The sequence below is a fragment of the Lutjanus erythropterus genome, chromosome 20, assembly GCF_056507025.1.
Source record: "Lutjanus erythropterus isolate fLutEry1 chromosome 20, fLutEry1.hap2, whole genome shotgun sequence".
In the NCBI taxonomy this organism is placed as follows: domain Eukaryota; kingdom Metazoa; phylum Chordata; class Actinopteri; order Lutjaniformes; family Lutjanidae; genus Lutjanus; species Lutjanus erythropterus.
In genome coordinates this window covers 28,501,885-28,526,258 of record NC_139336.1, presented here as the reverse complement: position 1 = coordinate 28,526,258, position 24,374 = coordinate 28,501,885, and the positions used below count along the sequence as shown (strand labels likewise).

The 24,374-nt window shown below is 40.2% G+C and overlaps 1 protein-coding gene across 1 annotated transcript in view; it reads right to left on the bottom strand.

The window, feature by feature from the left end:
• The window catches only part of dym (dymeclin), a 72,856-nt gene that overhangs the window by 42,141 nt on the left and 6,341 nt on the right, over nucleotides 1-24,374 (bottom strand). The window contains exons 5-13 of the mRNA XM_084746178.1: nucleotides 23,958-24,094; nucleotides 21,603-21,675; nucleotides 19,313-19,438; nucleotides 17,606-17,745; nucleotides 6,262-6,447; nucleotides 5,949-6,127; nucleotides 3,155-3,280; nucleotides 2,921-3,034; nucleotides 2,393-2,487 (exon numbers count right to left, since the gene is read on the bottom strand). Coding sequence (XP_084602304.1) covers nucleotides 2,393-2,487; nucleotides 2,921-3,034; nucleotides 3,155-3,280; nucleotides 5,949-6,127; nucleotides 6,262-6,447; nucleotides 17,606-17,745; nucleotides 19,313-19,438; nucleotides 21,603-21,675; nucleotides 23,958-24,094 — 1,176 coding nt within the window. The remainder of the gene's footprint in view (nucleotides 1-2,392; nucleotides 2,488-2,920; nucleotides 3,035-3,154; nucleotides 3,281-5,948; nucleotides 6,128-6,261; nucleotides 6,448-17,605; nucleotides 17,746-19,312; nucleotides 19,439-21,602; nucleotides 21,676-23,957; nucleotides 24,095-24,374) is intronic.

The following is a 24,374-nucleotide window of genomic DNA, read 5'->3' as shown; positions in this document are numbered from 1 at the left end:
TGCATCCAACCACAGCCTGCTCAAGTGAGGTTAGTCAATACTACTTGGACTACAAATGGAACCTTGACTGCTACCGAAACCAAAATCTTTTACCTTGTCTAAAGATTCTGCATTCATATGACAGATATCTGTAATAGAAATTCACACAGAGGTGCAAAAAAAAACTTATTATCCACTAAAGAAATCATACTTTTGAATATTTTATTCAATTTCTGCCCCAAAATATTTCTGTGTTGTGCACAGTTAGTCAGATGAAACAAGTCATTTTAAGGGGTCACCAGTGGCTCAAGAAACGTATGATTTTTAGACCAAACAATTTATCAGTTAATTGGAGGAGGTTAACTGGAGGATTAATCGATTATGGAAGTAACTGTTAGTTGCAGCCCTACTGTGACTGAACTGTATCTGTTTAGTCTGCAGACATGAGAGCAGTCAGTGAATGAGAGGACACATGAGCATGTGTAGTGACAGAAGAGACTGGACTGCAGATACAGAGGAAAGAGAGGGAAGAAAATGCAGCAGAAGGGGAATATTGATGGGGAGAGGATGAATAGGTTATAATGAGGAAAGATGCAGGTGGCAGTGGTGGTGGTGCAGGCAGTTCAAACCTACTGCTGCCCGTAAATAAACAGCAACAACCATGATTCTCTCTCAGAGTCAATTAGGGAGCAGAGTTCAGCGCTGCCTGGCAGACATTTGGAAATTCCTGGCAGGAAATTCCCTTTATCTAACCAGCCAGCCAGCGAGCCAGTTTAGCCCAGCCCTGGCCATCACAGTCATCATCATTATCATTATCATCAGACATGGAGTCAGTTGCTTCCACATCACTAAAAGACAGACATGCACACATTCACAGACAGTGTTCCTCTCTGACTCAAAACATTGGAGAGTCAAAGATATGGAGAGAGACACAGGCAGGGAGATAAGAGGATCCTTGAGTGTGCGTGAATATGTGCATGTCATCAGGGAAGGAAACATTCCTTCCCGTGTGCCTGAAGTTCACAAACACACATGAATGACTTGATGTTTGTGTGTGTGTGTGTGGTTTGGGCCTTGTCCTCTTCACTCTTCCGTCTGCTCATGGGCCAAAACCTTTTCCCTCGGTTCCCTCATGTTACATAATGTTCTTCTCCACACAGCCACACCACTCCTCAATATTTCATTTCTTAGTCTCTTCTGCTGCAGCCGCTGCCAAGTTACTATAACGATAAATATTTTGTGCTGATTCAATATGAATCATTAAAATGAATGAGTGTGCTTGTGTGTGAATTAGAATTTCCACCCTTGTCTTTCCACAATTTCTGTCTCTCTTCTGGCGTCTTTGGTTCCCTTGCACAGATGAAGAGACTGGGTCAAAGTTTGCTGCTTACTTTTGAAGAAGCTGAAATACATACTAGCTAAGTGTGATATACAGAACACTACTTATGCTGTTTAAAGACATGAAACTACAAAAACATCAGACAGGATGTCACCTTCTGTGCATTGGCTTTAGTTTGTTTTGATTAAACTCAGATTCTTCTTTGAGTAAGGCTTCTGGCATTTACTGTTTTGATTGCGTGCCACCTATTCTACTTTATCATCTGACTTATATTTTTGAGGTTTAGCACCCAGTATTTCTCTCTGGAATGCACACCTGTCTTTTCTTTTTATTCAAATGTCAGTGTCAGCCAGAGAGGAAGCACATTCTGCACAGTTTAGGTTTGGTACTAGAGGACAATATGACGATACAACGAAAATCATTCCTAAGTAAATTAGACCAGTATTGGAAAGGTTGCAAATCACAGAGCAAAGACATCCTTTGAGGCAATATTGGATTTTTGTATGCATTTATATGCATCATTGTGATGAGGTACTTTGATTTAATTCAGTGAATTCACCTAAAACACACACAGTCCTGTCTGGTTATTTTATCTGTTAACAAATCCTCAATGTATTATGCCCAAATATGCATTGATATTGTGATATTAAATCATAAATAATGAGAATTTTCTCCATGTGACTCATCTCTTATTGAAGGATATAAAGACTGTTAAAGCTTGAAATTACAGCTGCAATGATTAGCCGATTAATTGATAAGTCCACTGAAAGAAAACATTGTTGAAAACTATTTTGATAATCAACTAATCATTTCAATCACGTTTCAAGTAAAAAAAAGTTCAAGCATTTGTTGATTGCAGCTTCTTAAATATGATAAAATAAAAATAGACTTGGTCAAGTGGCCCAAGTATTTGACAACTTTACATTTTGTTTCAAACCACTTTTAGGAAAAATTTACAATTAGATGGGAGTTTGGAAAATGTATGAAAGAAAAAAGCTACCTATTAACATGATCTGGCATCTTCTGATCTGCTGTGTCTGCTGTGTAATTTGTAAACCTGCAGCATGTCCTCACCTGATGATGCGCTGGGCAGCGTATTGGTGGAGACAACGAAACTGGGCTGACATGTTGGCAAGCGCAGCCAGACAGTTGGTGTGGAGGTATTTATCCTAAAGGAGGATGCAAACACAAACATACACACGTTACCGGATGTTACTATTAACCTGCAAATGATGCTGTAACAGCTACTACAAGGACCTCTTATATTTTGTTGATTTTGGAGGCCCCTATGGACAAAAGCAGAAGTGTTTTCATAATAACCACAAAATATAACATTAAAAATAAAATTATCTACAGAAACATCTCCTCCTGCTTCTTTTTAACTGGCTAACTTACAACACAATGTAATTTTACCTGGGAAAATGTAAACATCTGCTGGTAGATGGTCTTTTTTCTTGTGTAGGTCCTACATAGGCATCAGTAGTTTCATAGCTAGTTAAAAACTCCTTGTAGTAGCTTTAAATCTTTTTCTATTTGGGTATATAAATGTCTAAACTGATGAATTTCTGAATATGCAGCTGTTTGCTTCGTGCACAAACTCACTCTTGTCCGGGTCATGTTGAATTGAATGGTGCGAATGACGACCAGGATGAGCAAACTACCGAGTGAGATCTCTGTCAACGACCTCTCTGTGTACCATGATATGTTCTTCAATACCTGTGAGACAGAAACACACAGAAATGAGGCATACCTGCTGAAAACACCTGGAATGACTATCCCAGGTTGCAGCAGCAACACTGGGAATGTGAAAATATGCATTAAGCTGTGTCTACTCACCACCTCGTGGATGGAGCGATTGAAGGCATCGTCCTCTGTCAGGATGAGCAGAATAATGAGGGCCATGTAGACATGATGAGAATTCCTGTCCTCCACATGGTAAAGGATCTCGAGGATGGGCAACACCTGAGATGGTGAGCAGGAGGAAGAGGCTGAGCATGTGCGTAGGCGTTGTCACAGAAGTGACATTCATTAAATCCTTGTTACAAGAGTTCTGACTCTGAATGAATCCATCACTGCAGTGTGTGCATTTGTCGAAAGATAAAATTAGCCATGTCTGTGCTCGACATGTGCACAAACTCCTAGATTATTGGGGTGCTGTTGTTAGTCCAGGAGCTAAAAGGGAGTGTGAGCCTTGCTACAGCCCTGCCAAGCACTGTCAGTTACCTATACCTATTGTTAACATGAGTCCTGGGTGATCTGATAACAAGTGCAGGTGTAAAGGCACCCACGATGCATTGAGGATGTATTTGAGATCCAATTGCTCAGACAACATTTGGAGGTGGTCTGTGCCCACATTCTTTCAGTAGTGTATAAGCAACGTGGCCAAGGACTGCCTATGTCCCGTAAGTACATCGTTTGGCTGACTGTAATGCAAATGATGTGTTTACCTGCAAGGTAAGCGAGATCCAATCACATGTGGCCACTTCAGACGCATCAAGGGACGCATTGTAATGCCAGGTGTGAGCTGACGGACTTAGAGCTGTCCAACTTGTGATCGTATCACCCAGGACGCATATTAATACCAGATCTGAACATGCTGAACACGGTCTAAGCTATTTTTTTTATTTAAATTTCTAAATAACCACTGTTTTCTGTGGAGAACTGTGGAGAATTTGTGGATGAAGGAAGCGTTTGATATCCTGCCACAGGGCTTTGTTGAGGCTTAATCTATCAACTAGCCCAATAAAATCATATTATTACTTGTGCTGCATAAAGCTCTGTTACTACAGTAGTGTTTCCAGCTTTGGTGTAAACTGAGTATCAAGTAAAAAGAGACAATAATAGAGGAAAAGCAGCTCTGCGGATACCAGTGGAGAAGACACATTTTACATAATTATGGCTGCTACAGTATAAGTGGAGGCAGATGTTGTACTCAGATGTATGCAGGACAGATGGTAAAAGTGTGTAAAAGATTTAATTCTCAGAATCATACTGTCAGAGTGAAAGCAGTTAGCGACTAGCAGCACGGTGAGCGATGAACATATACAGTTGCAGTGTTAGCTCATTACACTGTTGTGTGGCGGTGCTCAGCAGAGAAAGTGGTTAGACTCATTAGCAGCCCTCCTCCCCACATAACAAGCTCAGTCTGGGGCTGCTAATGATGATATTTCATCATAGTAGCTATCAACAGAGGAAAAACACAGAAAAGGTCATTCTGATACCAGACATATCAGAGTTTCAAAATAAATTAAAGTCATTTTCTGCATGTATGGCTGTTTGTTTAACGTTGTGTCGATGCTGGTAACTCAAGTCTCTTCTTAAAGGGATAGTTCAGTGTATTTGATGTGGAGTTGTATTCCATACTTGTCCATAGTCAGTGTTTTAGCTACAGTAGATGCCAGTCAACGCGCCCCCAGTTAGAAGAAGCAGAAAGGATTAGCAGCATGGAAGCTAAAGTTTAAGTTGTATTTAGAATATTTTCACTGCTCTACTCTGCCATCAAACAGACCAAAAACCCAGAAAACCAAAGTTATAAAAGCCAGATATTACTCTTTCCAAACCAACAAAACTCCATAGATGAAATCAGAAATTTTATCTCACAGACCACAGGAATTGCTGGTCTACCACTGCTTCAATCTGTTAGTTTGTTTCTGTCGTTGTGTGACTTTGGTGATTCCAAACTATCCTTTTAAAACACAAAAGTCACACAATAATAAAAATTAAAAGATTGAGGCAGCGGTAGACCGGCAACTTCCATGTTCTGAAAGCTAAAATTACTGATTTTGAAGTTTGGTTGGTTTGGACACCTGACTTATCTAACAGCGGTTTCCAGTCGTAAAAGGCTGTCTGATAGCAAAGTAAAGCAGTGAAAACATTCTGAATATTGCGTACACTTAAACTGATATTGATTTTGTTTTGGTGGACTTCTTTTTGTTGCTAACCCCAACTATAGCATGATATTGCTTGGCTTCCATGCTGTACTCCTTTCTGCTTCACCTAACCGACGGTGTTGCCGAACCCCATCCACTGTAGGTAATACACAACAAATCTCTCATACAACCACACATCAAATAATGTGAACTATCCCTTTAAAAAGAGACTTGATTTAACAGCACCTAAACTAACTGTGACAGAAATAATCTTTTTAAACCTGGTACAAACGCTAAACACTACTTTTCCACTCCTAAGATAAGAAATTATTTAGTGTTACACTGTGTGAGAGAGCCTCATATGTGGCTGTCTACCATACTCATATGTGATACCATCTGACACGCTGCTGAGCTAAAGACTGATTTTCATTCACTAAATGCCTCAGTACATTCACTCTGCTATAAAGAATAACTGGCACCGTCCCACATGGACAGAATAGCACCAGCTGCTGCTGCATACATCCTCGCTGTTTACTGAGCCATAGCATTGGTCCTAGATGAAAGGATTTCATGGCCATACCCATGTGTACAAGGAAGGACTGTATAATGTGTTTTGTTGAGGATTATCCAATCACACTTTGATTCATTTTTAACAGTATTCTTTGCCTTGTCTGCACACAAAAAAATGTCAGTTTGAAACAGGAAGAATTGATGTTCGCGCATTTGTTTACCACAACTGTCTTCAGTGCCATCCTACCTACCAGATTGTCCATGTCGGTTCTGGAGAGCATGTACGTCCTCATGTTGGCGTTCTGATGAAGGAGGGTGTACAGTAGTAGTGTGGCCTGGTCAGAGCGCTGCTGCTCACACAGCGCTGTGTACAGACTGTTAAAGTTGATCTGGAAAGTGTGAGGTTGCTCCACAGACAGCGACGATGTGTCTACATGGGCAGAAAATATAAACATTATCAGAATTATTATTTTATTACACTACGTCATTACCGTCTGGTACATGTCATACACATGAACAATCCTCATAATATGTACAGGGGATTAAAATAAACCAATGCATTACCTTGTGTGTTTCTGAAACAAGTGATAGCCTGGCGGTACGGGTTGGGCCAGTCAGGGCCATCTGTCAGATTGGCTAGGACCAGCAGTAACAGAAGGCTCTGATTGGACAAAGGTAAGGGGTTGTGTTCCTGGTCTACGCCAGCTTTGCTGCCAGCTCCACCCAATGTGAAGACGCTCCACAGCCCACCTGGAGACAGACGGACAAACACAAACACATGTAAGTATACATTTATATAGAACCCAACAATTTAGTGATATTAAGTTTTTATTCAATAAATTCGTTTTTTACTTAAAGCTACTTATTTTATATTACATATGTGGATTTTGGAGGCCCCTGTGGACAAAGTGGTAGTGTTTCTTCTACCATAATCACACAAAATAATGTCAAAAATAAAATTATCTAAAGAAATAAACATCTTATTGTTCCTTTTAACTGTCTACGGTACTACTCACTGTAACTTTGCCTGGGGAAAATATAAACAATTCTCGTTTCATCTGATTTCACAGAGAATCTGACCTGATGACAGCCATAAAGAATAACTGTAGAAAAATAGCTGATCTTCTCCTTGATGGTCTCGTTTGCTTATGTAGGTCATATAAAGGTTTCAGTATTACATTCACATTGCTCATTGTTAGTTTATTTGGCTGTTTCATTTTGCAGGGTGATGAATGTGCAGAGTTTGATACTAGAAGACTCATTCATCGGCTGAAGGGGGAAGTTTCGATCTGCTCATTTTAAATCTGAGTACAAGATCATTTGTGACATCACGACTAATTTGGAAACCAATCGTGGGCCAATATACAACTTACAAAAGTGAGATGTGAAAACCTGAGGCCAAAGAGTTGTATATTTACACATGCAGCGGTAGCTTATGGTGCAACATTATAATTCATTTGGAGTCGTGTCTCTGGCCAACTGATAGCTGTGAGTCCAACTGTCACTCTATTTCACCTCTGCACCAACTTCTGAGAGAAATATCAGGCTCTTTAGTTGCTAAGTGTTCCACTATGTTCTGTAACTGTGTCTATCTGCTGTTTGGTGCCAAACAGGTAGTGTACAGTGGGTTTTAGAGATTTTTTTTGCTGAAAACAGCTGCCTACTGAGGCCAAAAATGACGTTACAAGAGCGGTAAGACTGAATGAAAACAGTAAAGTTGTGGGCTGGATGGCAAAACAATGAGCTGAAACTCATAAAGCTCCATGAAGTCACAGAGAGCTGCAGAATCAGGTGATAATTCTCCTTCGTTTCATCACAACAAGAGACTCCTTTTACACAGCCACGTTGTTTTCACATTGTCATTTGATACTTTTATTTTTGTTTTAAAAATGATCAATTATAGCTGGTTTAAGTCTAGGAAAATATTTCATGTCTCTCTTCTGTAATACACCTCTCCTGGTTAGGTTTCAGCACAGAGAGTTTCATGAGAATTGCAGCAGTTTCAGCACAACAGATGTGTAATCTGTTCAGGTCCATACATCCAGTAATGAAGAGCAGTCAGGTTGTATATGTCAACCTCTTTACAGAAAGCACTAACGCAATCTCACAACTTGCAGCTCCTCAGCCTTATAAGTGATTTACGCTTCACAGGGAAATGAATGCAAAAGAGTATGTGCAGTCAGACTGGGTTAATCAAGGCCAAAACGGGCACAATGGAGTCACGCACGGTGGTTTGCAGCACCTGAAATTTGAAACAACATAGACGGCGCCACAGAACAAAGAGAAACTGGAACTACTGGCCAGCTGGAGGTGGGGTTCGTTTTTCTTGTTTGGGGATGAGAGGGAGCTGAATTTCCTACAGAGCCACTGAAGTGCTGGTGCTTTCAGGCGTCACGAGAAGCATGAACACCAAGGTACACAGATGACAGTCTCTGGCTCCTGCACGTCTAGCCACACAGAAAGCACGAACCACGCACTGGTGAGAAGCAGTGCAAGTGTGCTGCAGGTCCACACTCATCAAGCTACTGAATCTGAGGAGAAGCCAAGTAGATTTGTTGCCATCTAGTGGTGAAGGATGGAAGAGCAGGTCAATTCTACGGCTGAATTTTCAAACTCTCATTGTGGACATCAATTTGTGGTGTGATTTTGTGGAATGGATTCGGGGAAGAGATCAAACGAAGTCAAAATATCAGACAGTTTAAAAAGATGTGCAAAGAAATTATTTTTGTGAGTTACATAAATGAAGAGGGGGGAATCTCAGCACATTATTGATGATATTGTTACTGATTTTCTTTTCTTTTTCCTTTTCACATTCTTCATTTTGAAGTGTTGTTGATTAGGTATGAAGTGGATGAACACGGTGGTTTAGTTGTGAGGACGAACACTGAGGTGGAGAGTGGGTTTATGGCTGATTGATTGATCACTGATGGACTAGTATAGAAGAGAGGTAGGACTAGCATATCCTGAAACATCTAAAAATTAACTGAAGGAGAAAATGGGAGGTCACATCTCAGTGTCTTCTACTGTTTTGAAAAGAAAGAATCAGAACAAAAGAACAACTTGTGACTGGAGAGGGGTCAGCAACAGAAGTTATTTTAGCCACTTGAAAAATAAAATCAATATCAGTTTAAGTGTACTCTATAATTATATATATAATTTTTTCACTGCTTTACTTTGCTGTCTTCTCTGCTGGAAAACTGCCATTACATATAAACCTAGCATCGCTGCCTCCAAACCAGCCAAACTCCTTTGGCAAAAATCAGTACTTTTACCTCACAGATGATAGGAGTTGTTAGTCTATTAGTGCCTCAAGTGGTTAGTTTGTTTATGTTATTGTGTGACTTGGGGGCATTACGAGGTTAGTTTGGATTCAAGAAGTTACACAAAAACACAAACGGACTAAAAGATTGAGGCAGTGGTAGACCAGCAAGTCCTGTGTTACCTGCAAGGTAAAATTACTGATTTCATCATGGAGTTTGGTTGGTTTGGAGAGGTCGATATTTGGCTCATATAATGGCGATTTCCCATCGGACAAAGGTGATGACATTCTTAATATAGTGAACACCTAAACTGATACTGACTTTTTTAGATGGACTTTTTCAAAATGGCTAAAAGACCTTCTGTTGCTGACACTGTCCACACCAGTTCATTGCTTTCTTCTGTGCTGGAGCTCCTCTCTTCTTCTCCAAACTGGGTGCATGTCAAATATTATCTAGTGCATAATACACTGACTATTGATAAGTACCTCATACAACTCCACATAATCCAAATTATCCCTTTATAATCTCGGTAACATCCTGTCGGTTTGCCTAAACTCACTAATGGCTAGTTAAGAGCTACTCCAGCTCTCAGCCTGACTTTGTCTGTTGGAGGGGAATTTGTTTATATTTCAGCAACAACGAAAAGAAATCCCCAAGAGAGAAATTTGTACCAGTCAGGCTGTCTCTCTTCTCTCCACACACGATACTCTTGTTTCCAGTAACTGCTTAGAAAGAAAAGTGAGTGTGAGAGTGTGAGAGAAAACAAGATCTAGAGCGAGAGGGCCAAGTTGTGACGGAGCCCTGTTCATCTCATCACTGGCACCACAGTGACTAGCCCAACAGTGTCAGAGAGCCCGGTCTGGCAGCCACATTTCCTGCACTCTCTCACACACACACACACACACACACACACACACACACACACACACATACACTTATTACTCTCACACACACTCACAGAGCTCTATTTTACCTTAGTGGGTGCTGTTTGTTATCCGTCTGGCTCAGTTCCCTCTGCCTGTCTGCCTGCCCACCACATAAACCCAATAATGCTACACTGCTTAGGCTGCTCCGGCTCTGGCCGGCCGCCCAGTGGAAAAAGAGGAGGAGGACACGAAGAGGAGGAAAGGGAAGGGGAAAGTGAGGAAAAGAGAAGGTCACACACGGACACGGAGGCTGGCACACTGAAATCGAGAATCTGGGCTTCAGGACTTGGGGGCAGTGAAGGCATCACACTGTGAGACACGCAACATAAACAGTAACCAAAAGTCTGACTTAACTTGAGTCTGGATTTCATCTCTGAAACTTCATGACCTAGAAATCTCTACAGGTCGCAGCACAATATTTCAACACTTTAGGTGCTTACTAAAATCCATTACAACAGGCTCGGTCTCTGCAGCAGAAAATGAGCTTTTAATTTCCGACTAAGCCTTGGTTTTAGGACAGAAGGCTGCGAGTCTTACATAATGTCCACCACCATCAGACATGACTGCTGGAACAACGTCAATTTCTGTACTCAGACTAAAATATCATCACCACACAATCAAATATCTGCCCTTTCCAAATGCTGTGACGCAGGCTGCAAACCATCTCTTCAAAATCCACATCTGCCCCTTGACATCTGACCCCGTAACAAATTCTGATTCATGTGTCATGGGCAATCATCAAACAAACACGCACACAAATGCTCCAGTGAGGCAGTTAATGATGCCGCAATGTTATTAGACTGTTGATTAGGGGAACAATATTACTTTACTTTCCTCTGCTGCAGCAATAACTCTTATTTTCAGTCTGATATTGTTTGAGGAATGTTCACTTATTTTTCAGTTGCAGTAATTCATTCTATGCATCTGCTGAAAGTCAAAATCTATTCACATTAACACAAAGAATCAGTCTTCTGCAACTATCATTATGATACACAGCATTACATTAGAAAAAGACTACATTTATTTGGTCCTCTTTTAAAATGACATCCAGAGTAAATAACTGCAATTGCATAAAACCAATAAAACATAATACAGCTCTTTTTTTCTAACAAGAAAACATGGCCTATCTTTGCAGGGGAATTTAAATCACACCTGAAAATCTTTGCATTAAAATCTTTCATTTGACAAAGTTGCACTTTCAGTCTTAGTCTATATCAAGCAGGTAATACTTACCATATTCACCATCTTAGCTTGCTAATCAGCACTAATTACAAAGTAAAACTGAAGCTGATGGGAATATCAGAAGTTTGCAGGTCAAAAATCAAAGTAATGGACAATGATGCTAGAGTCGGGATCACCAAAGTCATTAGGATACATAATCTGAGAAACATTTGTCTGTGCAAAACATTTTGTGCCATTCAATAGAAGACATTTACCAGGATAAATAAAAACCTTGATTGGTTGGGGGAAATAAAAGGAAATTACCAGTTTGGATTGATTCTCTGGGCAATCTGAATATCTGTACACAATAGTTTGTTTGGTGGTTGTTGATGGAGGTCAACAGGGCTCCAATTGTGGGCGATAGCTGTGCCTCCTCCACCAGTTGTCCAAGGACGTACATCTCTGTTTTCCACGGAGTCTCCATACACAAAGTCAAGATAATGCCATTGTGCACATGTGTATATGTATACGACACTGTGAGTGTACAATTGTGTATATAACAAGCAGAGGAGCTGCCTTTCTGCAGAGAATGTATAACAAGCTGTGTCGTCCATTAAAAAAAATCATGCTTCTAAACTAGAGTATCGCAAAAAATAAAAAATACTCCCAACTGTTGTTTTATAGTTAGTTTGATAATCAGTTTCACCTTTATCTATTAATCACTTTGATATTCAGTGACCCAGATTTGATACAGGGGGGTAATATTGACTGTTTTATAGGCAATCACCTTTTTCTTGTGCCAAACTATTGTTGTTACAGCGCCCTTTAAAATCCACTATCGGTCGACCACTAGTTGAAAACAGACGTTTTTTTCACAACATTTTGACATGAAATAGTAGGGTAAACACAGGTGTTACCAATGATATTATTATGGTCCTGTTCCATTTAGCGTAGCAGAACATTTCCAGTGAGCCAACATGCGCAACAGCAGCATGTTGACTCTGTTGGACCTGAATCAAATGGAACCATAATCAGTATCTTTAGTACAAATCATACCACTAACATGGCTCAAAATGTATGTATATATGTCAACAGTATATACAGATCAGCAAAATCTCTGTAAAATAGGTTAAGCATCTGCTTTTCCATTTCACTTGCACCACCACATACACTTCAACGCCACTGTGAACATGTCAGTGGCCTGTGGAGACACCAGAGAAGGGAGCTGAGGTGGGAAATATTTTCTCATAGTTACAGCTGAGAACATACGCTTCAGCGCAGACAGAGATGTGAACGCCTGGTGAACAGAGACAGACAGAATGTGCTACTTACTTATTTACTTGCATAACAGTGAATGAAATATGACATTAGGGCTTTGGGCCAATGCCTTGGCTAAGCACACAGATACACAGACACACACACACACACAAACACGCACACAAGTATGCCAAACTCGTGATGATTATCCAAAAATGCACATGGGCAAACATGCTGTGCAGACAATAAACAAACACTATTCTGATAATCTCAACCAAATCAAAATATATGCTCAAAGCACTTTCACCCAAAACCAATCCAAAACCCTTCTTACATAAACAACAAAACATGAGAACATTCCACAGACATACAGTGCTTTTGTAACAAAACACCATAATAAAATCTAGGGCTAAAACATTAAATTAATCTTCTGATACCCTTTATCAAGTGTGCTATACTAATGAGGACCTAACACGCTTACATGCGGACATAACGAGACGTGTAGGGTTTGTAGGGCCATCACCAGCTGACAGAATTTCTATGTATGTGTGTCTGCTTGTAGGCAGATGGATGACTCAATTAGTATTATGTGTGTGTGAGACAGAGAAAGTGTGTGTGTTAAAAGTGGCAGGGAAACACACGAAAAGTACACGTGAGAGGAGAGGAGCACAAAGTAGATTAGAGCAGGAAGGAGAAGAAGAATTTCTTTATTAATCCCTTTCCCTAATGCTTGGCCATTGTTATGTTACCTGTTTGGTTGTTTTAAATGTATACTCTTCTAATGCATGATGAGGCTGTTTTTTTTTTTTAAGTTTGTGTTTTAAATCATACTCTTAAACTTTCAAAATAAGGTAAGGTAGAGGCCTATTGTATAATATACTAAATAAAAATTTCTTACATCCCTTATAATTATGAATGCCTCACAACCCCCTGTGACACCTAGTGAAGGGTGGGAGAGAAAAGGAAAGAAGAGTGTACAAGTCAGGAAAGTAGAGGGGAGTGGAGTAAAGTAAAATAGAGTAGAGGAGCGTGGAGTTGCGTAAAGCAGAGTAAAGGAAAATAAGAGTAGAGTGGAAGCGAGGGACGGACAGCTGAGAAGAGTAGAACAGAGTACGTAAGAGCCAAGCTGAGTGAAGTCAAACAGATTAGAGAACAGTATAGTAGAGGAGAGTAGCGCAGTGCAGAGCAGAGGAGTGAGAGGAGGACGAGAGTGAAGAGGAGGCAAAAAAAATCTGAGTTGCCAGTCTGGGTGATAATCCCCCCTGCAGACACTCACTCAGACTCAGACAGCAGAGTGTGTAAAAGAAAGAGAGGAAGAGACATCCGAACCCACCGCTCCCCCCCAAGACATTGCTTTGCTTTGCCAATGACTAGTGTTTGTTTCAGCCCATCTATGAATGTGAGCGTGTACGCATGAGTGATTTTAAATATAAGAGCATATAAAAAAGCAAGGTGGAGGAAGTTGTGGAATTGTTTTTTAGAGGTTTGTAGTGCATTTTTACTACTTTATAGTTACAGGAAGCTACTGGTTTCCACAAATTTCTGTGCAGCATCAAAATAAATTACTAAACTCAGGGCTTATATTTATCAAAATGGCATTAAGCAGAGTCCAAGTTTGCACTGCATGACCTCAAAAGTCATATAACTTTGACAAAGATAATGCTGATGGCATGTACAGTACATTGAGATGGATTACACAACTCAGTCACGTTTAAGGGTTCAAGAATTTACTTTCATGCTGCATAGGAAACGAATGGAATTCACTGGATACCTAATGATTTGTAGTTAATTGACTAAAACATGCAAAATCACTGGAATACTCCTTTGAAGTGCCATTCCAGGGAATTTGTGCCGAACCGCAGCATGCAACTCATATAGTTGTGAGACAGATGTAAAGAAAAATGGTCAAAATTAGATCAGAGGGTGGATGTGATGACTTTTAGCCCTTCATGTGGGCTGAGCTCCAAAAATCCTACATTTCCCATATCTCCCATATTGCCAGGTAAATGTACAGTTTGCAAGAAGGGTGGCGATATCATCAGGGTTATTTTCATACAGCTTAACATTGCACCTTAGATCGTCAGTGACTTCTGCACCAGTAATGACAGCAGACACCAACAGAGGATGACTTAAATTAAAGTAACATAATGAGTTGTCATCAACATGAGTAACATTATATAATCCGCCTGTCGCTCACTCTGCTCTGCTTCGTAAGTGTTCCCCACCCTTGGAGGAGGGCAGGAGAGAAACTTGCATGAACATCTTAGCTGACTGATTTCCAAATCAATGGATATTTGCCGTTATTTTTGACATTTTAAAAAAAGATATTTTTTTGCCAGGCCTCTACGATAATAGGCAAAACACTGGAGGCCATCACACAAGTGTTTTCACAGACATTAAGGTACTAATCATGACAAAAAAACTTTTAATGTGAAAAATTGGTGGAATTCTCCTTAAATTCTCTTGGAACTAGCTGCAAGGTTAAAGATATTCAACCACAGACTGTGGAAGTGCCTTAAACCTGCATTCTTTCCAACTGCCAGCAGGTGGTCACTCCGCTGGCCGCAAAAAGAAGTCTGGCAGAATAAAATCTTTTGATTTATTATGTCAGTAAAAACTTCCTAATGACTTCATGGTCTCAATTGCTAGTTCCAAGTCTTCTTCTATACTGCATGATGTTCATCCTGGAAATTTTGGTCCCATTTAGAGTAAAATAGATGGGACTGCAGGGTATACTTTACAGCGGGGCTATCGCATGATTGACGGGTTATATTTAGTGTGTCTGTCTGATGCAGCGCACAGGGCTCACGAATCCTGGACCAAAGTGTTGAACTAGACAACACTGATCAAATATTGATCAAGATTCTGTCACTATATTGCCTATTTCTTGCTTAAAATGTTTTAGAAACATATTTTAGTGTTGTTTAAGTAACATCAGAAAGATCGCAACCATGCAGACCACCATTGTTTCCTACTGAACGGATGAGCCAAAACCTAGCAACTCCCATGTTGCAGTGCTTCATCCAGCAGCTGCATGCTCTCGTCAATACTCTGCATGTTCTGGTTGCAAGATGGCAAAACCCACAATGCCAGACTCAAGGCTTCAAAATGACTCCACCCACTAATTATTCTACTGTCTATGCATTTAACTGATATTAACATTTATTATAGGACAGGCCTGGGCAATAAAACAACAGTGATATGCATCGGCAGGAGACACACACAGCAATATGAAACCTGTTAAATAAAATGTCCAATAGTTTCACTTAAATGCATTAAATGCAAACCATGATTAAGCATGTAACAAATATGACAGAGCACAGATGGTGAGGAAACTGTCAGCTTGTCTGTATGACAGTTTTTCTATTAGTCTATTACCTGTGTGACTTGATAAATTGAGTGGCTAAATTCAAAATAAAGCAGTTAAATTCAATGTTTTTCTTTTAGTAGAGACAGGCCATGATCACTAATTATACTGACTGAAATGAAACATTTCATCATGAGAAATTTTTCAGCTATATCGCCCTGCCCTATTATAAAGCAACACCCGTGCATACACCCATTTTGAACACTCAAATTAAAATGTATTTGTGTATTCTGTCAATCCCCGATGACTGCGTGCGCTCGAGACAGAGAGAGACAGAGAAAGAAAACAAGTGTTGTTTCTGAGCTCCGAGTATAAGGGCGCTTGTGTCTTTGTTGGTCTGTGCGTGTGTGTATAAGGGAGGCGGCTGCAGACAGACAGGCTCTAGGGGATTACAGAACAGGACAGGGCACCATAACTCATCGGGCCGATCACTGGCCACAGACAGACAGGCTGGGGTGAATGCTGATGGCTCACTGATAGGAATCTGCCACCAACAACCGACAAAGAGCATTTATCTGCAGGGGAAACCCAGCCCTATTCTCACACTCAAACAAACATGCACTCAACACACACACACACGCAGAGCACATTACCAAATCTAACACACACACACTGTTCATTTTTGACTCATCACTTTGATCCACGCTGCCACGGCTGTCAGCATGGCTCGCACTTTCATTTCTCAGATTAATCATATTTCTCACTCACTGGTTCCAAGGAAAAAACTCGCAATTCTGTCTTCTTTATTGTTTGGCTCTTATTTTTGTAATTTGATCACCATTCCTAGAATTTATAACATCTCTACTCATCAGCTTCATTTTGATGTGGGGGATGCAGCGACATCACAACAACAAAGTGCAAAATGAGCGTGCAACAGTGGTTAAAAACAACAAGAAAGATGAAAACTAAAGCCAATTTTCCTGACCTGTCACACCCTTAATAAAACTACGGGGCCACAAGATGATTCAAAGAATAAAAAAGAATTTTAAACACCATTAAACTTTTCTTTTTTCTCTTGTGAAACACTGGATAATTTTTCATTTATGAAGCCCCTAAAAATAATTTATCATATAAATTAAACTACTACTTAGAAGAAAAAAAAAGAAATCACTCTTTGATTGAACTGCTCTCCAGTCATGTCCACACCAAGGCCATAACCTGTGACAAGATGTCATATATAGATATTGCATTATTTTAGGGGATGGTAAGCCATATTTTTGGAAGAAAATACATTGGCATTGCTCAACTAATTCACAAATGCATACAGCCTGGAATCGCTCACTTAATTTTTGATTTCCAAGGGGTGATATCAATGGATGAAGACCAAAATCCATCTGCCATTGAACAGACCTACAACCAATCAGAGCAACGAAATGTGACATAACACTGAAAGACACATGCAAGCTGGGGCTTAGTTTTTAAGAGAGAAAAAAAATGGCGGCCTGGTCGCAAATGTTCGCAAGTAATAGTTAAAAGGTAAAGGTTTCTGTAAACATTTGAGAAAAATAGCCAATGCAGTAACAGAATATTGATTTGTATTTAATCAGCACTGCCTAGTTTGACTCACTAAGTTTGTGAGCCAGATACGCTGCACTGTAAATCACTGTATCACACCCGCCCAATATTGTGATGTGATTGGCCTGAGGAGATCCAGGGCAGGTGAAAAATCACTCTTAATGGGACAGACGTATCTGCCAGAAAAAGTGATGCATTATGTCACAGATTAGTGTGGTTCCCAGGCCATATATTGACTGCGTCCAAAATGTCTGCTATAGCCATCCAATAAAAACTGATGCTGGGTCAGCTGCTTGCATCCCAAGGCCTCAGTAATTGGTGTGGTGAGTGAAATGTTATCAGAAAAAAAAGGATTTTCCTTCGCTAATTCATCTTTGTTTCATTTTGTTGTTGTTTTCAGCGTGGGATGTGTGTTCTCGTACTTGCCACCCCAGACGCCAAGCCGTAAAGCAGGCCTCCCTCGTCCTTCGGTTCAAAGATGTGGGTGGCTGGAGGTGGACATTTCTCCTGCCTGATGAAGTTATAGAGCAGGGTCTTCACCAGTCGACTGGTTAAACACAGGCTGGGGAAAAGAGAGACAAATGGAAAAAAAAAAAAAGGTTTAAAGAGACAGCAGTATTGTCAAGAATGCTCATCATCATCATATTTCTCTGAGCATCGCAAGGTTTTACATAGTGTCACAGGAATTAACAGCTGCAGTGCCGGCAGTTTCAGTTCTCGCTTTCACATTCAGTGCATAGCCTGACAGCCTACACAGGCAGACAAGGGTTAATAGAAAAAAAACAAGGGTTAACAAAATATGCAAATTAACTGTATATTTCTTAATAATATTTTTAGAGAAAATAAGTTAGTCCTTGTATGTTAAATATGTTGGTAAGATGAGGGTGAAAGGCATTCCTCCCATGGTCGACAGAAACAACGCTTCTATCTCATTACATACAACTGAATTAAGAATATTACCACAACAATTTGACTTATTCCTTTCAAATCTAGAAAAGAAAAATGTCCAATTAATTTGCAAACTCTACCTAGTTATCTGCCACATCCCCTTCATACAGTAATAAAAGCAAAATCCAGAAACAGGCCTCCCCTCTTACATGTCTGTACAAGTCCGTATCAGATGTCAGTTTGAGACTCTTCTCCTTCATCATATCATTTCTCTTCCAGTGAGTGACATACATATAGTTGTTGATGTAAAATATCCAATATCACTGTTTTTCTAGTTACACACAGCCTTGCTTACTCAACAGACTTGATGGTAAAACCATTTTAAGATCGCCTCCTAATCTGTTTTGCCAACATCAGCGACTTGGAAGCCTTTCTTCAGCTCCATGGCAATTAATTCAAAGTGCTCTCGTTTGGCTCTTATGCTGTGAGAGCCCTAAAAGAAAATTACTTCCATCCTCTGGCCACCCATGTTAACTGCACTACTAGACCTTGAAATACATTCAGTGTTACAGCATTTATCTGCATTTATTCATATTTAAGATAAGAAATAAAGAAAATTGGCTTCACATCATTTCATAGCACAGGTTAACATCAGAAGGTTAACTGTTGCTGTGATTTGATTTGATTGATCTTATCACCGCGTTTTAATTTTCACATTTTGAATGATTTCTCATAAAAACAGCCTCGCTTGTTCTGTTCACTTTCCCTCAGAATCAGAGTACAAGGTCACAGTGGAGGGATAAAGGTCTTGGCTTACTAGATTTGATTCTTTTTTTCCCCCTTTTTGGCATGAATTGAATAACACATGAAGACATTGTTTGGAACATGATGAGATTGACTGGAGGCACAGAGAGAGCCTAACCGTATCAGAGTCTGGATAGAGGAACAGTAGGCTGGATCAGACGGTGTCATATTGGATTGGAGAAGATCCAAAATGATCTGGGCCCGCGTTCAAACAAAGTCGTCAACAGATTGCGGACGACCCAGTTTCAGAGGCAAGCGAGAGGAACTCGTACAGCAGCGAAATTTTATGAAATTATTCCGCCTAAATGAGTTTGTTTTACATTCTGTACTTCTGTTTTTATGCAAACTTGGTTTTGGGGTTGAGGTTGTCTGTTTGGTGTATGAAGTTAACGGCATTATTCGGTGGAGTCCAAACTTGTGTGTGTGGTTTTTCTCACCATCGTCCCTTCATGATGTGCTGGTAGATGATTCCATCTCTGAGGATGTCTTTGTGGAAGAGCTGATAGGAGAAGAACACCAGCAGCGTGGTCACTGCTTCAAACAGGATGCTATAGGTGATGTCACTGCAAGAGAAGAGAGACGCACGTAGATTTAAAGTGGATAAATTATACTTTCATGCACGACAATTTCAGAGGTGCTGGTGGTAAGTGTTATAAGCATCTTCATGACGTTTGATTTTTTTGGATGCAGGTTATTTGCTGGTGTATCTCACTTGCAATGTTGCGTACCTTGACACCACTTTAAATAGTAAGGCAGTGAGATTCCCAAGTGGCGAGTGATGTGATGACATTACATAAGAGTCAGAGTCTTTCGAAAGACGCTCATTGGGCAAAAATTCCAAAACCTTTCAACCCATTGTATTTCAAGTGTTCTGAGAGAAAAGCTAGACTTCTGCTCGTCCTCTTGTCCAACAAAGTTTAGGTTAGTCTAAATCTAAGGTATTTAATCTAACAATACATACTAGAGCTGGGTACTCAATACCTTTAAGCTTTCGAGTGAAATTACTCAGCGCCTAGTAGTATTGAAACGTCACCACTCAAATTATAACTGCATTTGATCCTTTTTGTAACCAGATCTAGGGAAAAAAAACTATTTGAATGGTTTAGCTTGTAGTCAATCACGGCAGATTTAATGCGACGTATGATTGGCCCTCAACTGCAGCAGCTGTGGATGCATTATTTCAGGAATTTTTTTTTTCCACAGGATGGGTATCGAATGAAGTAGAAAAAAAGCATCAAATGAAAACCTCTATTAGTATCAATATTGTTTCAAAAGGTAATGACACTCAGCCCTGTTACACTCTCTAAATAATTAATCAGAAAAGCAGCAGGTAACAGTATGTGTGGAAATATAATAAGGAAATAACTGTGGTTAGAATATAAATGTGCACCAACACTCTACGTTGCTAGGTTGAAAAATAATATAAAAACTACTGACATCTCTTCTTCTTGTACAATTAAGCCACAAAATATTTTATCCTGAGCTTACAATCAAAGTACAGATGTCTGCGAGGGATTTGGGTGAGCTATACCAAAAGAATGGTAATATTCCCATCCAAAACCAGGAGCACGTACAGAGGAAATGGGCCGACGGCCACAAAGTGGTGGAGGGAAGAAAAACAGGTAGAGTCTTCAAGCTCGGAACAATGAATAATGCTGGAGAGCTGAACGAATTTACACGGGAGCCAGAGCGGTTTGATGTCCGGAGACAACAGAAGAGAAGGAGAGAGGAAGAAGAAAGAAAAGTAGACAGATGGAGAGAGGAGGACGTCAAGAATGAATGACACAATACAGACGAGGGAAAGTGGAAGATGCTGCGTCAAGGAAACAGCCATTGTCAGTCATGTTTCTGTGAACTTGTTTTGACACCGCAGAGGAGATTTTGTCTACAGAGACGTACACACTGCGTCTTTGTCTCTCTGTGACAGACTGAGTGGCAGGCAGGAGATAATTCCACCATTGATGAGTAAATACACTGAAATATTCACTCATTAAAGCAGAGTGTGTTAGCGTGCACACCGCCCACAGGGAGTAAAGGCTGATACCGTTTTTCAATCATTATGTTCCCTCCTCTCCCACTCACTGGCACCGCTCCTAATCCCACTTTCATTTCAAGCATTTTCTCCTCTTCCGAAACAACCAACACTTTCTCTCCGTCTTTATTTCTGTTAGTCATACATCTTCCTGTTTTTAAATTTCGTCTGCAAGTGAAACATGTGGACATCTGAGCCCAGCCTTGTCCCATAATGGATTTCAGCCTCTCTTGGTTTGTGAATCAGAGAGCGGATGAGCAAGTGAAGCACGCAAAGAGAGAGTTACACAGAAACTTTTCACAAACTGCTTTTCATTAACTGCTCGATGACTAACATCCGAGACACTTTGACAACCAACAAACATGAATAAAAACAATGAACGCAAACACTGGGCTGAGAAACTGCGCAAAATTTGCCAATACTGGATGCATTCATGTGAAAATCATGCTGATGATATAATGTCAAACATGTGATCTTGAACAATTAGCACTGTGACGTTAACAAACTGCTGTGTGGGGACAGTCATGGCAGCATGAACAAACAAACTGGGTAAAATGTCACCCTACAGTGTATCTGAATCTTGCATGTGTGACCTTTTTGGTGTATGCGAGACACAATGGGGTGTTTAATTCAACTTTCCTCTCCATCACACACACACATACACTCATATATACACATGCAAGGGAGATACTTACAGCAGGGGCACTTCAACGATCAGGTGAACGAGGTTGGACAACAGCTCCTCCAGGAGATCCTGGCTGCCTGTTTCTACACAAGAGATCGAGGGAGTTATTATATGAGACATATATAGCACCTCCCTGTTGATCAGTTAGTCTCTCTTTGCTCCTTCCCTTCATGCATATTTCATGCTCACTGTACAGTGGAATGGCATTGAGGGAAATCGGCTAATTGGGATTGCAGGGTTTCCGCAGGGTTCACCAAGTTAAATTAAAAAACTTTTTAAAGCAACATTAAGTAACTATTCTACCTTTAAAGAACTGCGTCATAACCATTTTGATGCCACACTGACTTGTAACAGAGTAACTAACTAACTTTGATGGCCAGATCGTGACAAGTGAATTACGCTTTACAGCACCAAGTAACATGCAACCAAAATGATTACATGAAACTGAATGCTATTTTTTGAAGAGTATCTGGGATTTTTTGGCTTAACCTTTGTACAGTGAGAGGAGGTGAAGTCATATTGTCCATCTATATTTACTGTCATTGGCTTCGCCTCAACTCTCTGAGATTTACACAGTTCAGTGTTTAGAATTTCCTGATTAACAGTAAAGTGCAGGTAAATGTAGCTGCTGTTAGCTAGTTAGATTAGCCACTCTGCCACTGTCACACTTGCCCATTATGGGACGATAAGATTCATAGCTATTGTAGCTAGCAGCAGAGACAGTGTTTGCTCCAGGTTGGATGGTGCTGATTGAAACAGCGTTGAACAGCGTCCTGCACAACACAGACACAATCTACTGTCGCAATAATCCCCTTTAGGCTGTACATACACTTCCTATTTATTATATTTCTATATTTGTTGTTTATTTTATGTTATTTCTATTTTATGTTATGTAAGATGTGCACAACCATTGCTTCAAATGGACGCATGATAAGTGAGGCAGCGACGATGCATATGGATGCGTAGGGGTGTGTATGCAAATGCATAGTTAAAAGGAAGAATGTATCTCTGGCCTTCTTTCTTAACAGTTGTATAACATCTCCTGACAGCCTGCAAAAATACACAAACACATTTCATGACTAAAGGCCACTTCAGACCAAAGATTTCCAACAAGACGAAATAGTTTAAGATTGTTGCAGGGGAAAGTTGCAGCAGTGAGAACCAGCCAGCCTCAGCTCGACTCATGTCACCAGTTGCTGGTTTTCAATCAGCTCAAAGCAAAGTCAGCTGGTCAAGTCAGTTACAGACTGTCAGTAAAGACAGAGTTTTGGAGGAAAGAGAGGATCACCTCATTAATTTGTTGGAGGAAAAGCTGTGTCTGTACAAGGTAAAACAGACCTTGAAATTGAAATTTTCTGCTAAAGTGACAATTTAAGTGCTGAATGTTTCCTCTGCTCGCGTTCAGCCTTACTCTCACTGTAATATCCACTCAACCGTACACTCCCTACACACACAGCTTTTATGGTTTTGCCATTTCATCAGTACTAGAAATACAACTGTACCAACAGTTACAGCCACAAAAAAACTCTGAAAGTTGAAACGGAAGTACAGAATCCTTGCTATGGAGATGATACACCACTATCATCAAGATGCAGTTTTCGATTCATCATGCTGCGAATCTGTGGTCTGAACTGGGCTTACGTTACTGTCTACAGCAGGCGAGAGAAATTTAAAGCTTCTTATTACTTTTGAGGGCCTTTTTTTTTACTTTTGAGGAAACAGTATTCAGTGCTTCTAACAACCTGCAGATGCCCTGGATAATTTTCTCATTGCCACTTTCAACAAGTTGTAATTAACTGTGTTATTTTGCAGGAAAATCATTGATAGATATATAAATAACCACCATCAAACACGGCAGATCTAATCCAAGGTCTATAAAGAGCTGAAAAATGTATATATATATGTATGTTTTTCTTCTAGTGTTATTTTCATCCATATTTTATTTACATTTATCAAGGTTGTCAAGAGGGTTTATTTATGGCTTCAGACAGGGCTTGTGTTTGAGGGCAAAAACTGATGTGCAGTGAGTGGACGCAGATTCAGATTTTTATTATCAGAGTCTCTCAGAGACAGCTGATCCAGGTCAGTAGCTGTGGGTATTTGTGCTCAATTAAAAAGCCAATTTCTTATCTCTCTTAAGGTACGAAGGGAAGTGTTGCACATTTGACCCTTGTGACTTTATCGTAATGACTCACACCTTATGAGTCTAATAGGAGCCAAACACTTTCAGGGATGTTGTTCATAAGATTTTTCAGCGGATGATGTGGACTTTTGTGAAAAGCACACTCGTGTGTGTAAAACTGCTCTAAACCGGCTTGTATCACTTTCACCTTCCTCTTCCAAATGAATCTGTGATGGAGCTCACCTCCACAGGAGCCTGGTGCCCTCTCCTGGTAGGAGAACTGTAGGTGCAGCTCTTCTTCGCTCATCTCCCTGATGAACACCTTGAGCAGGCAGCGAATCATGAATAGTGCATTGTGGGCCTGCCAGATAAACAGCTGACTGCGGAGGAGAAACAAAAAAAAAGGACATCATGTTCAAGGTCGAGCATAAAACTGTGACAGAAATAAATCCTCTGAAGGGGCTGGCTGTGTGCTGTTGGTTTATGTCCTAGATTTACCAAAGAAAGCTTGGCTGCCCGTGTATGTTATTCAGTATTATGTTACATTCCCCTGCTGCCTCTAAAGCAATGACACTTCCCCTTTTGTATTGTCTTTTTCTACTGCCTTGTATTTCTTTTATATCTGTTCATAACATCTTATATAAAGCACTTTAAATGAAC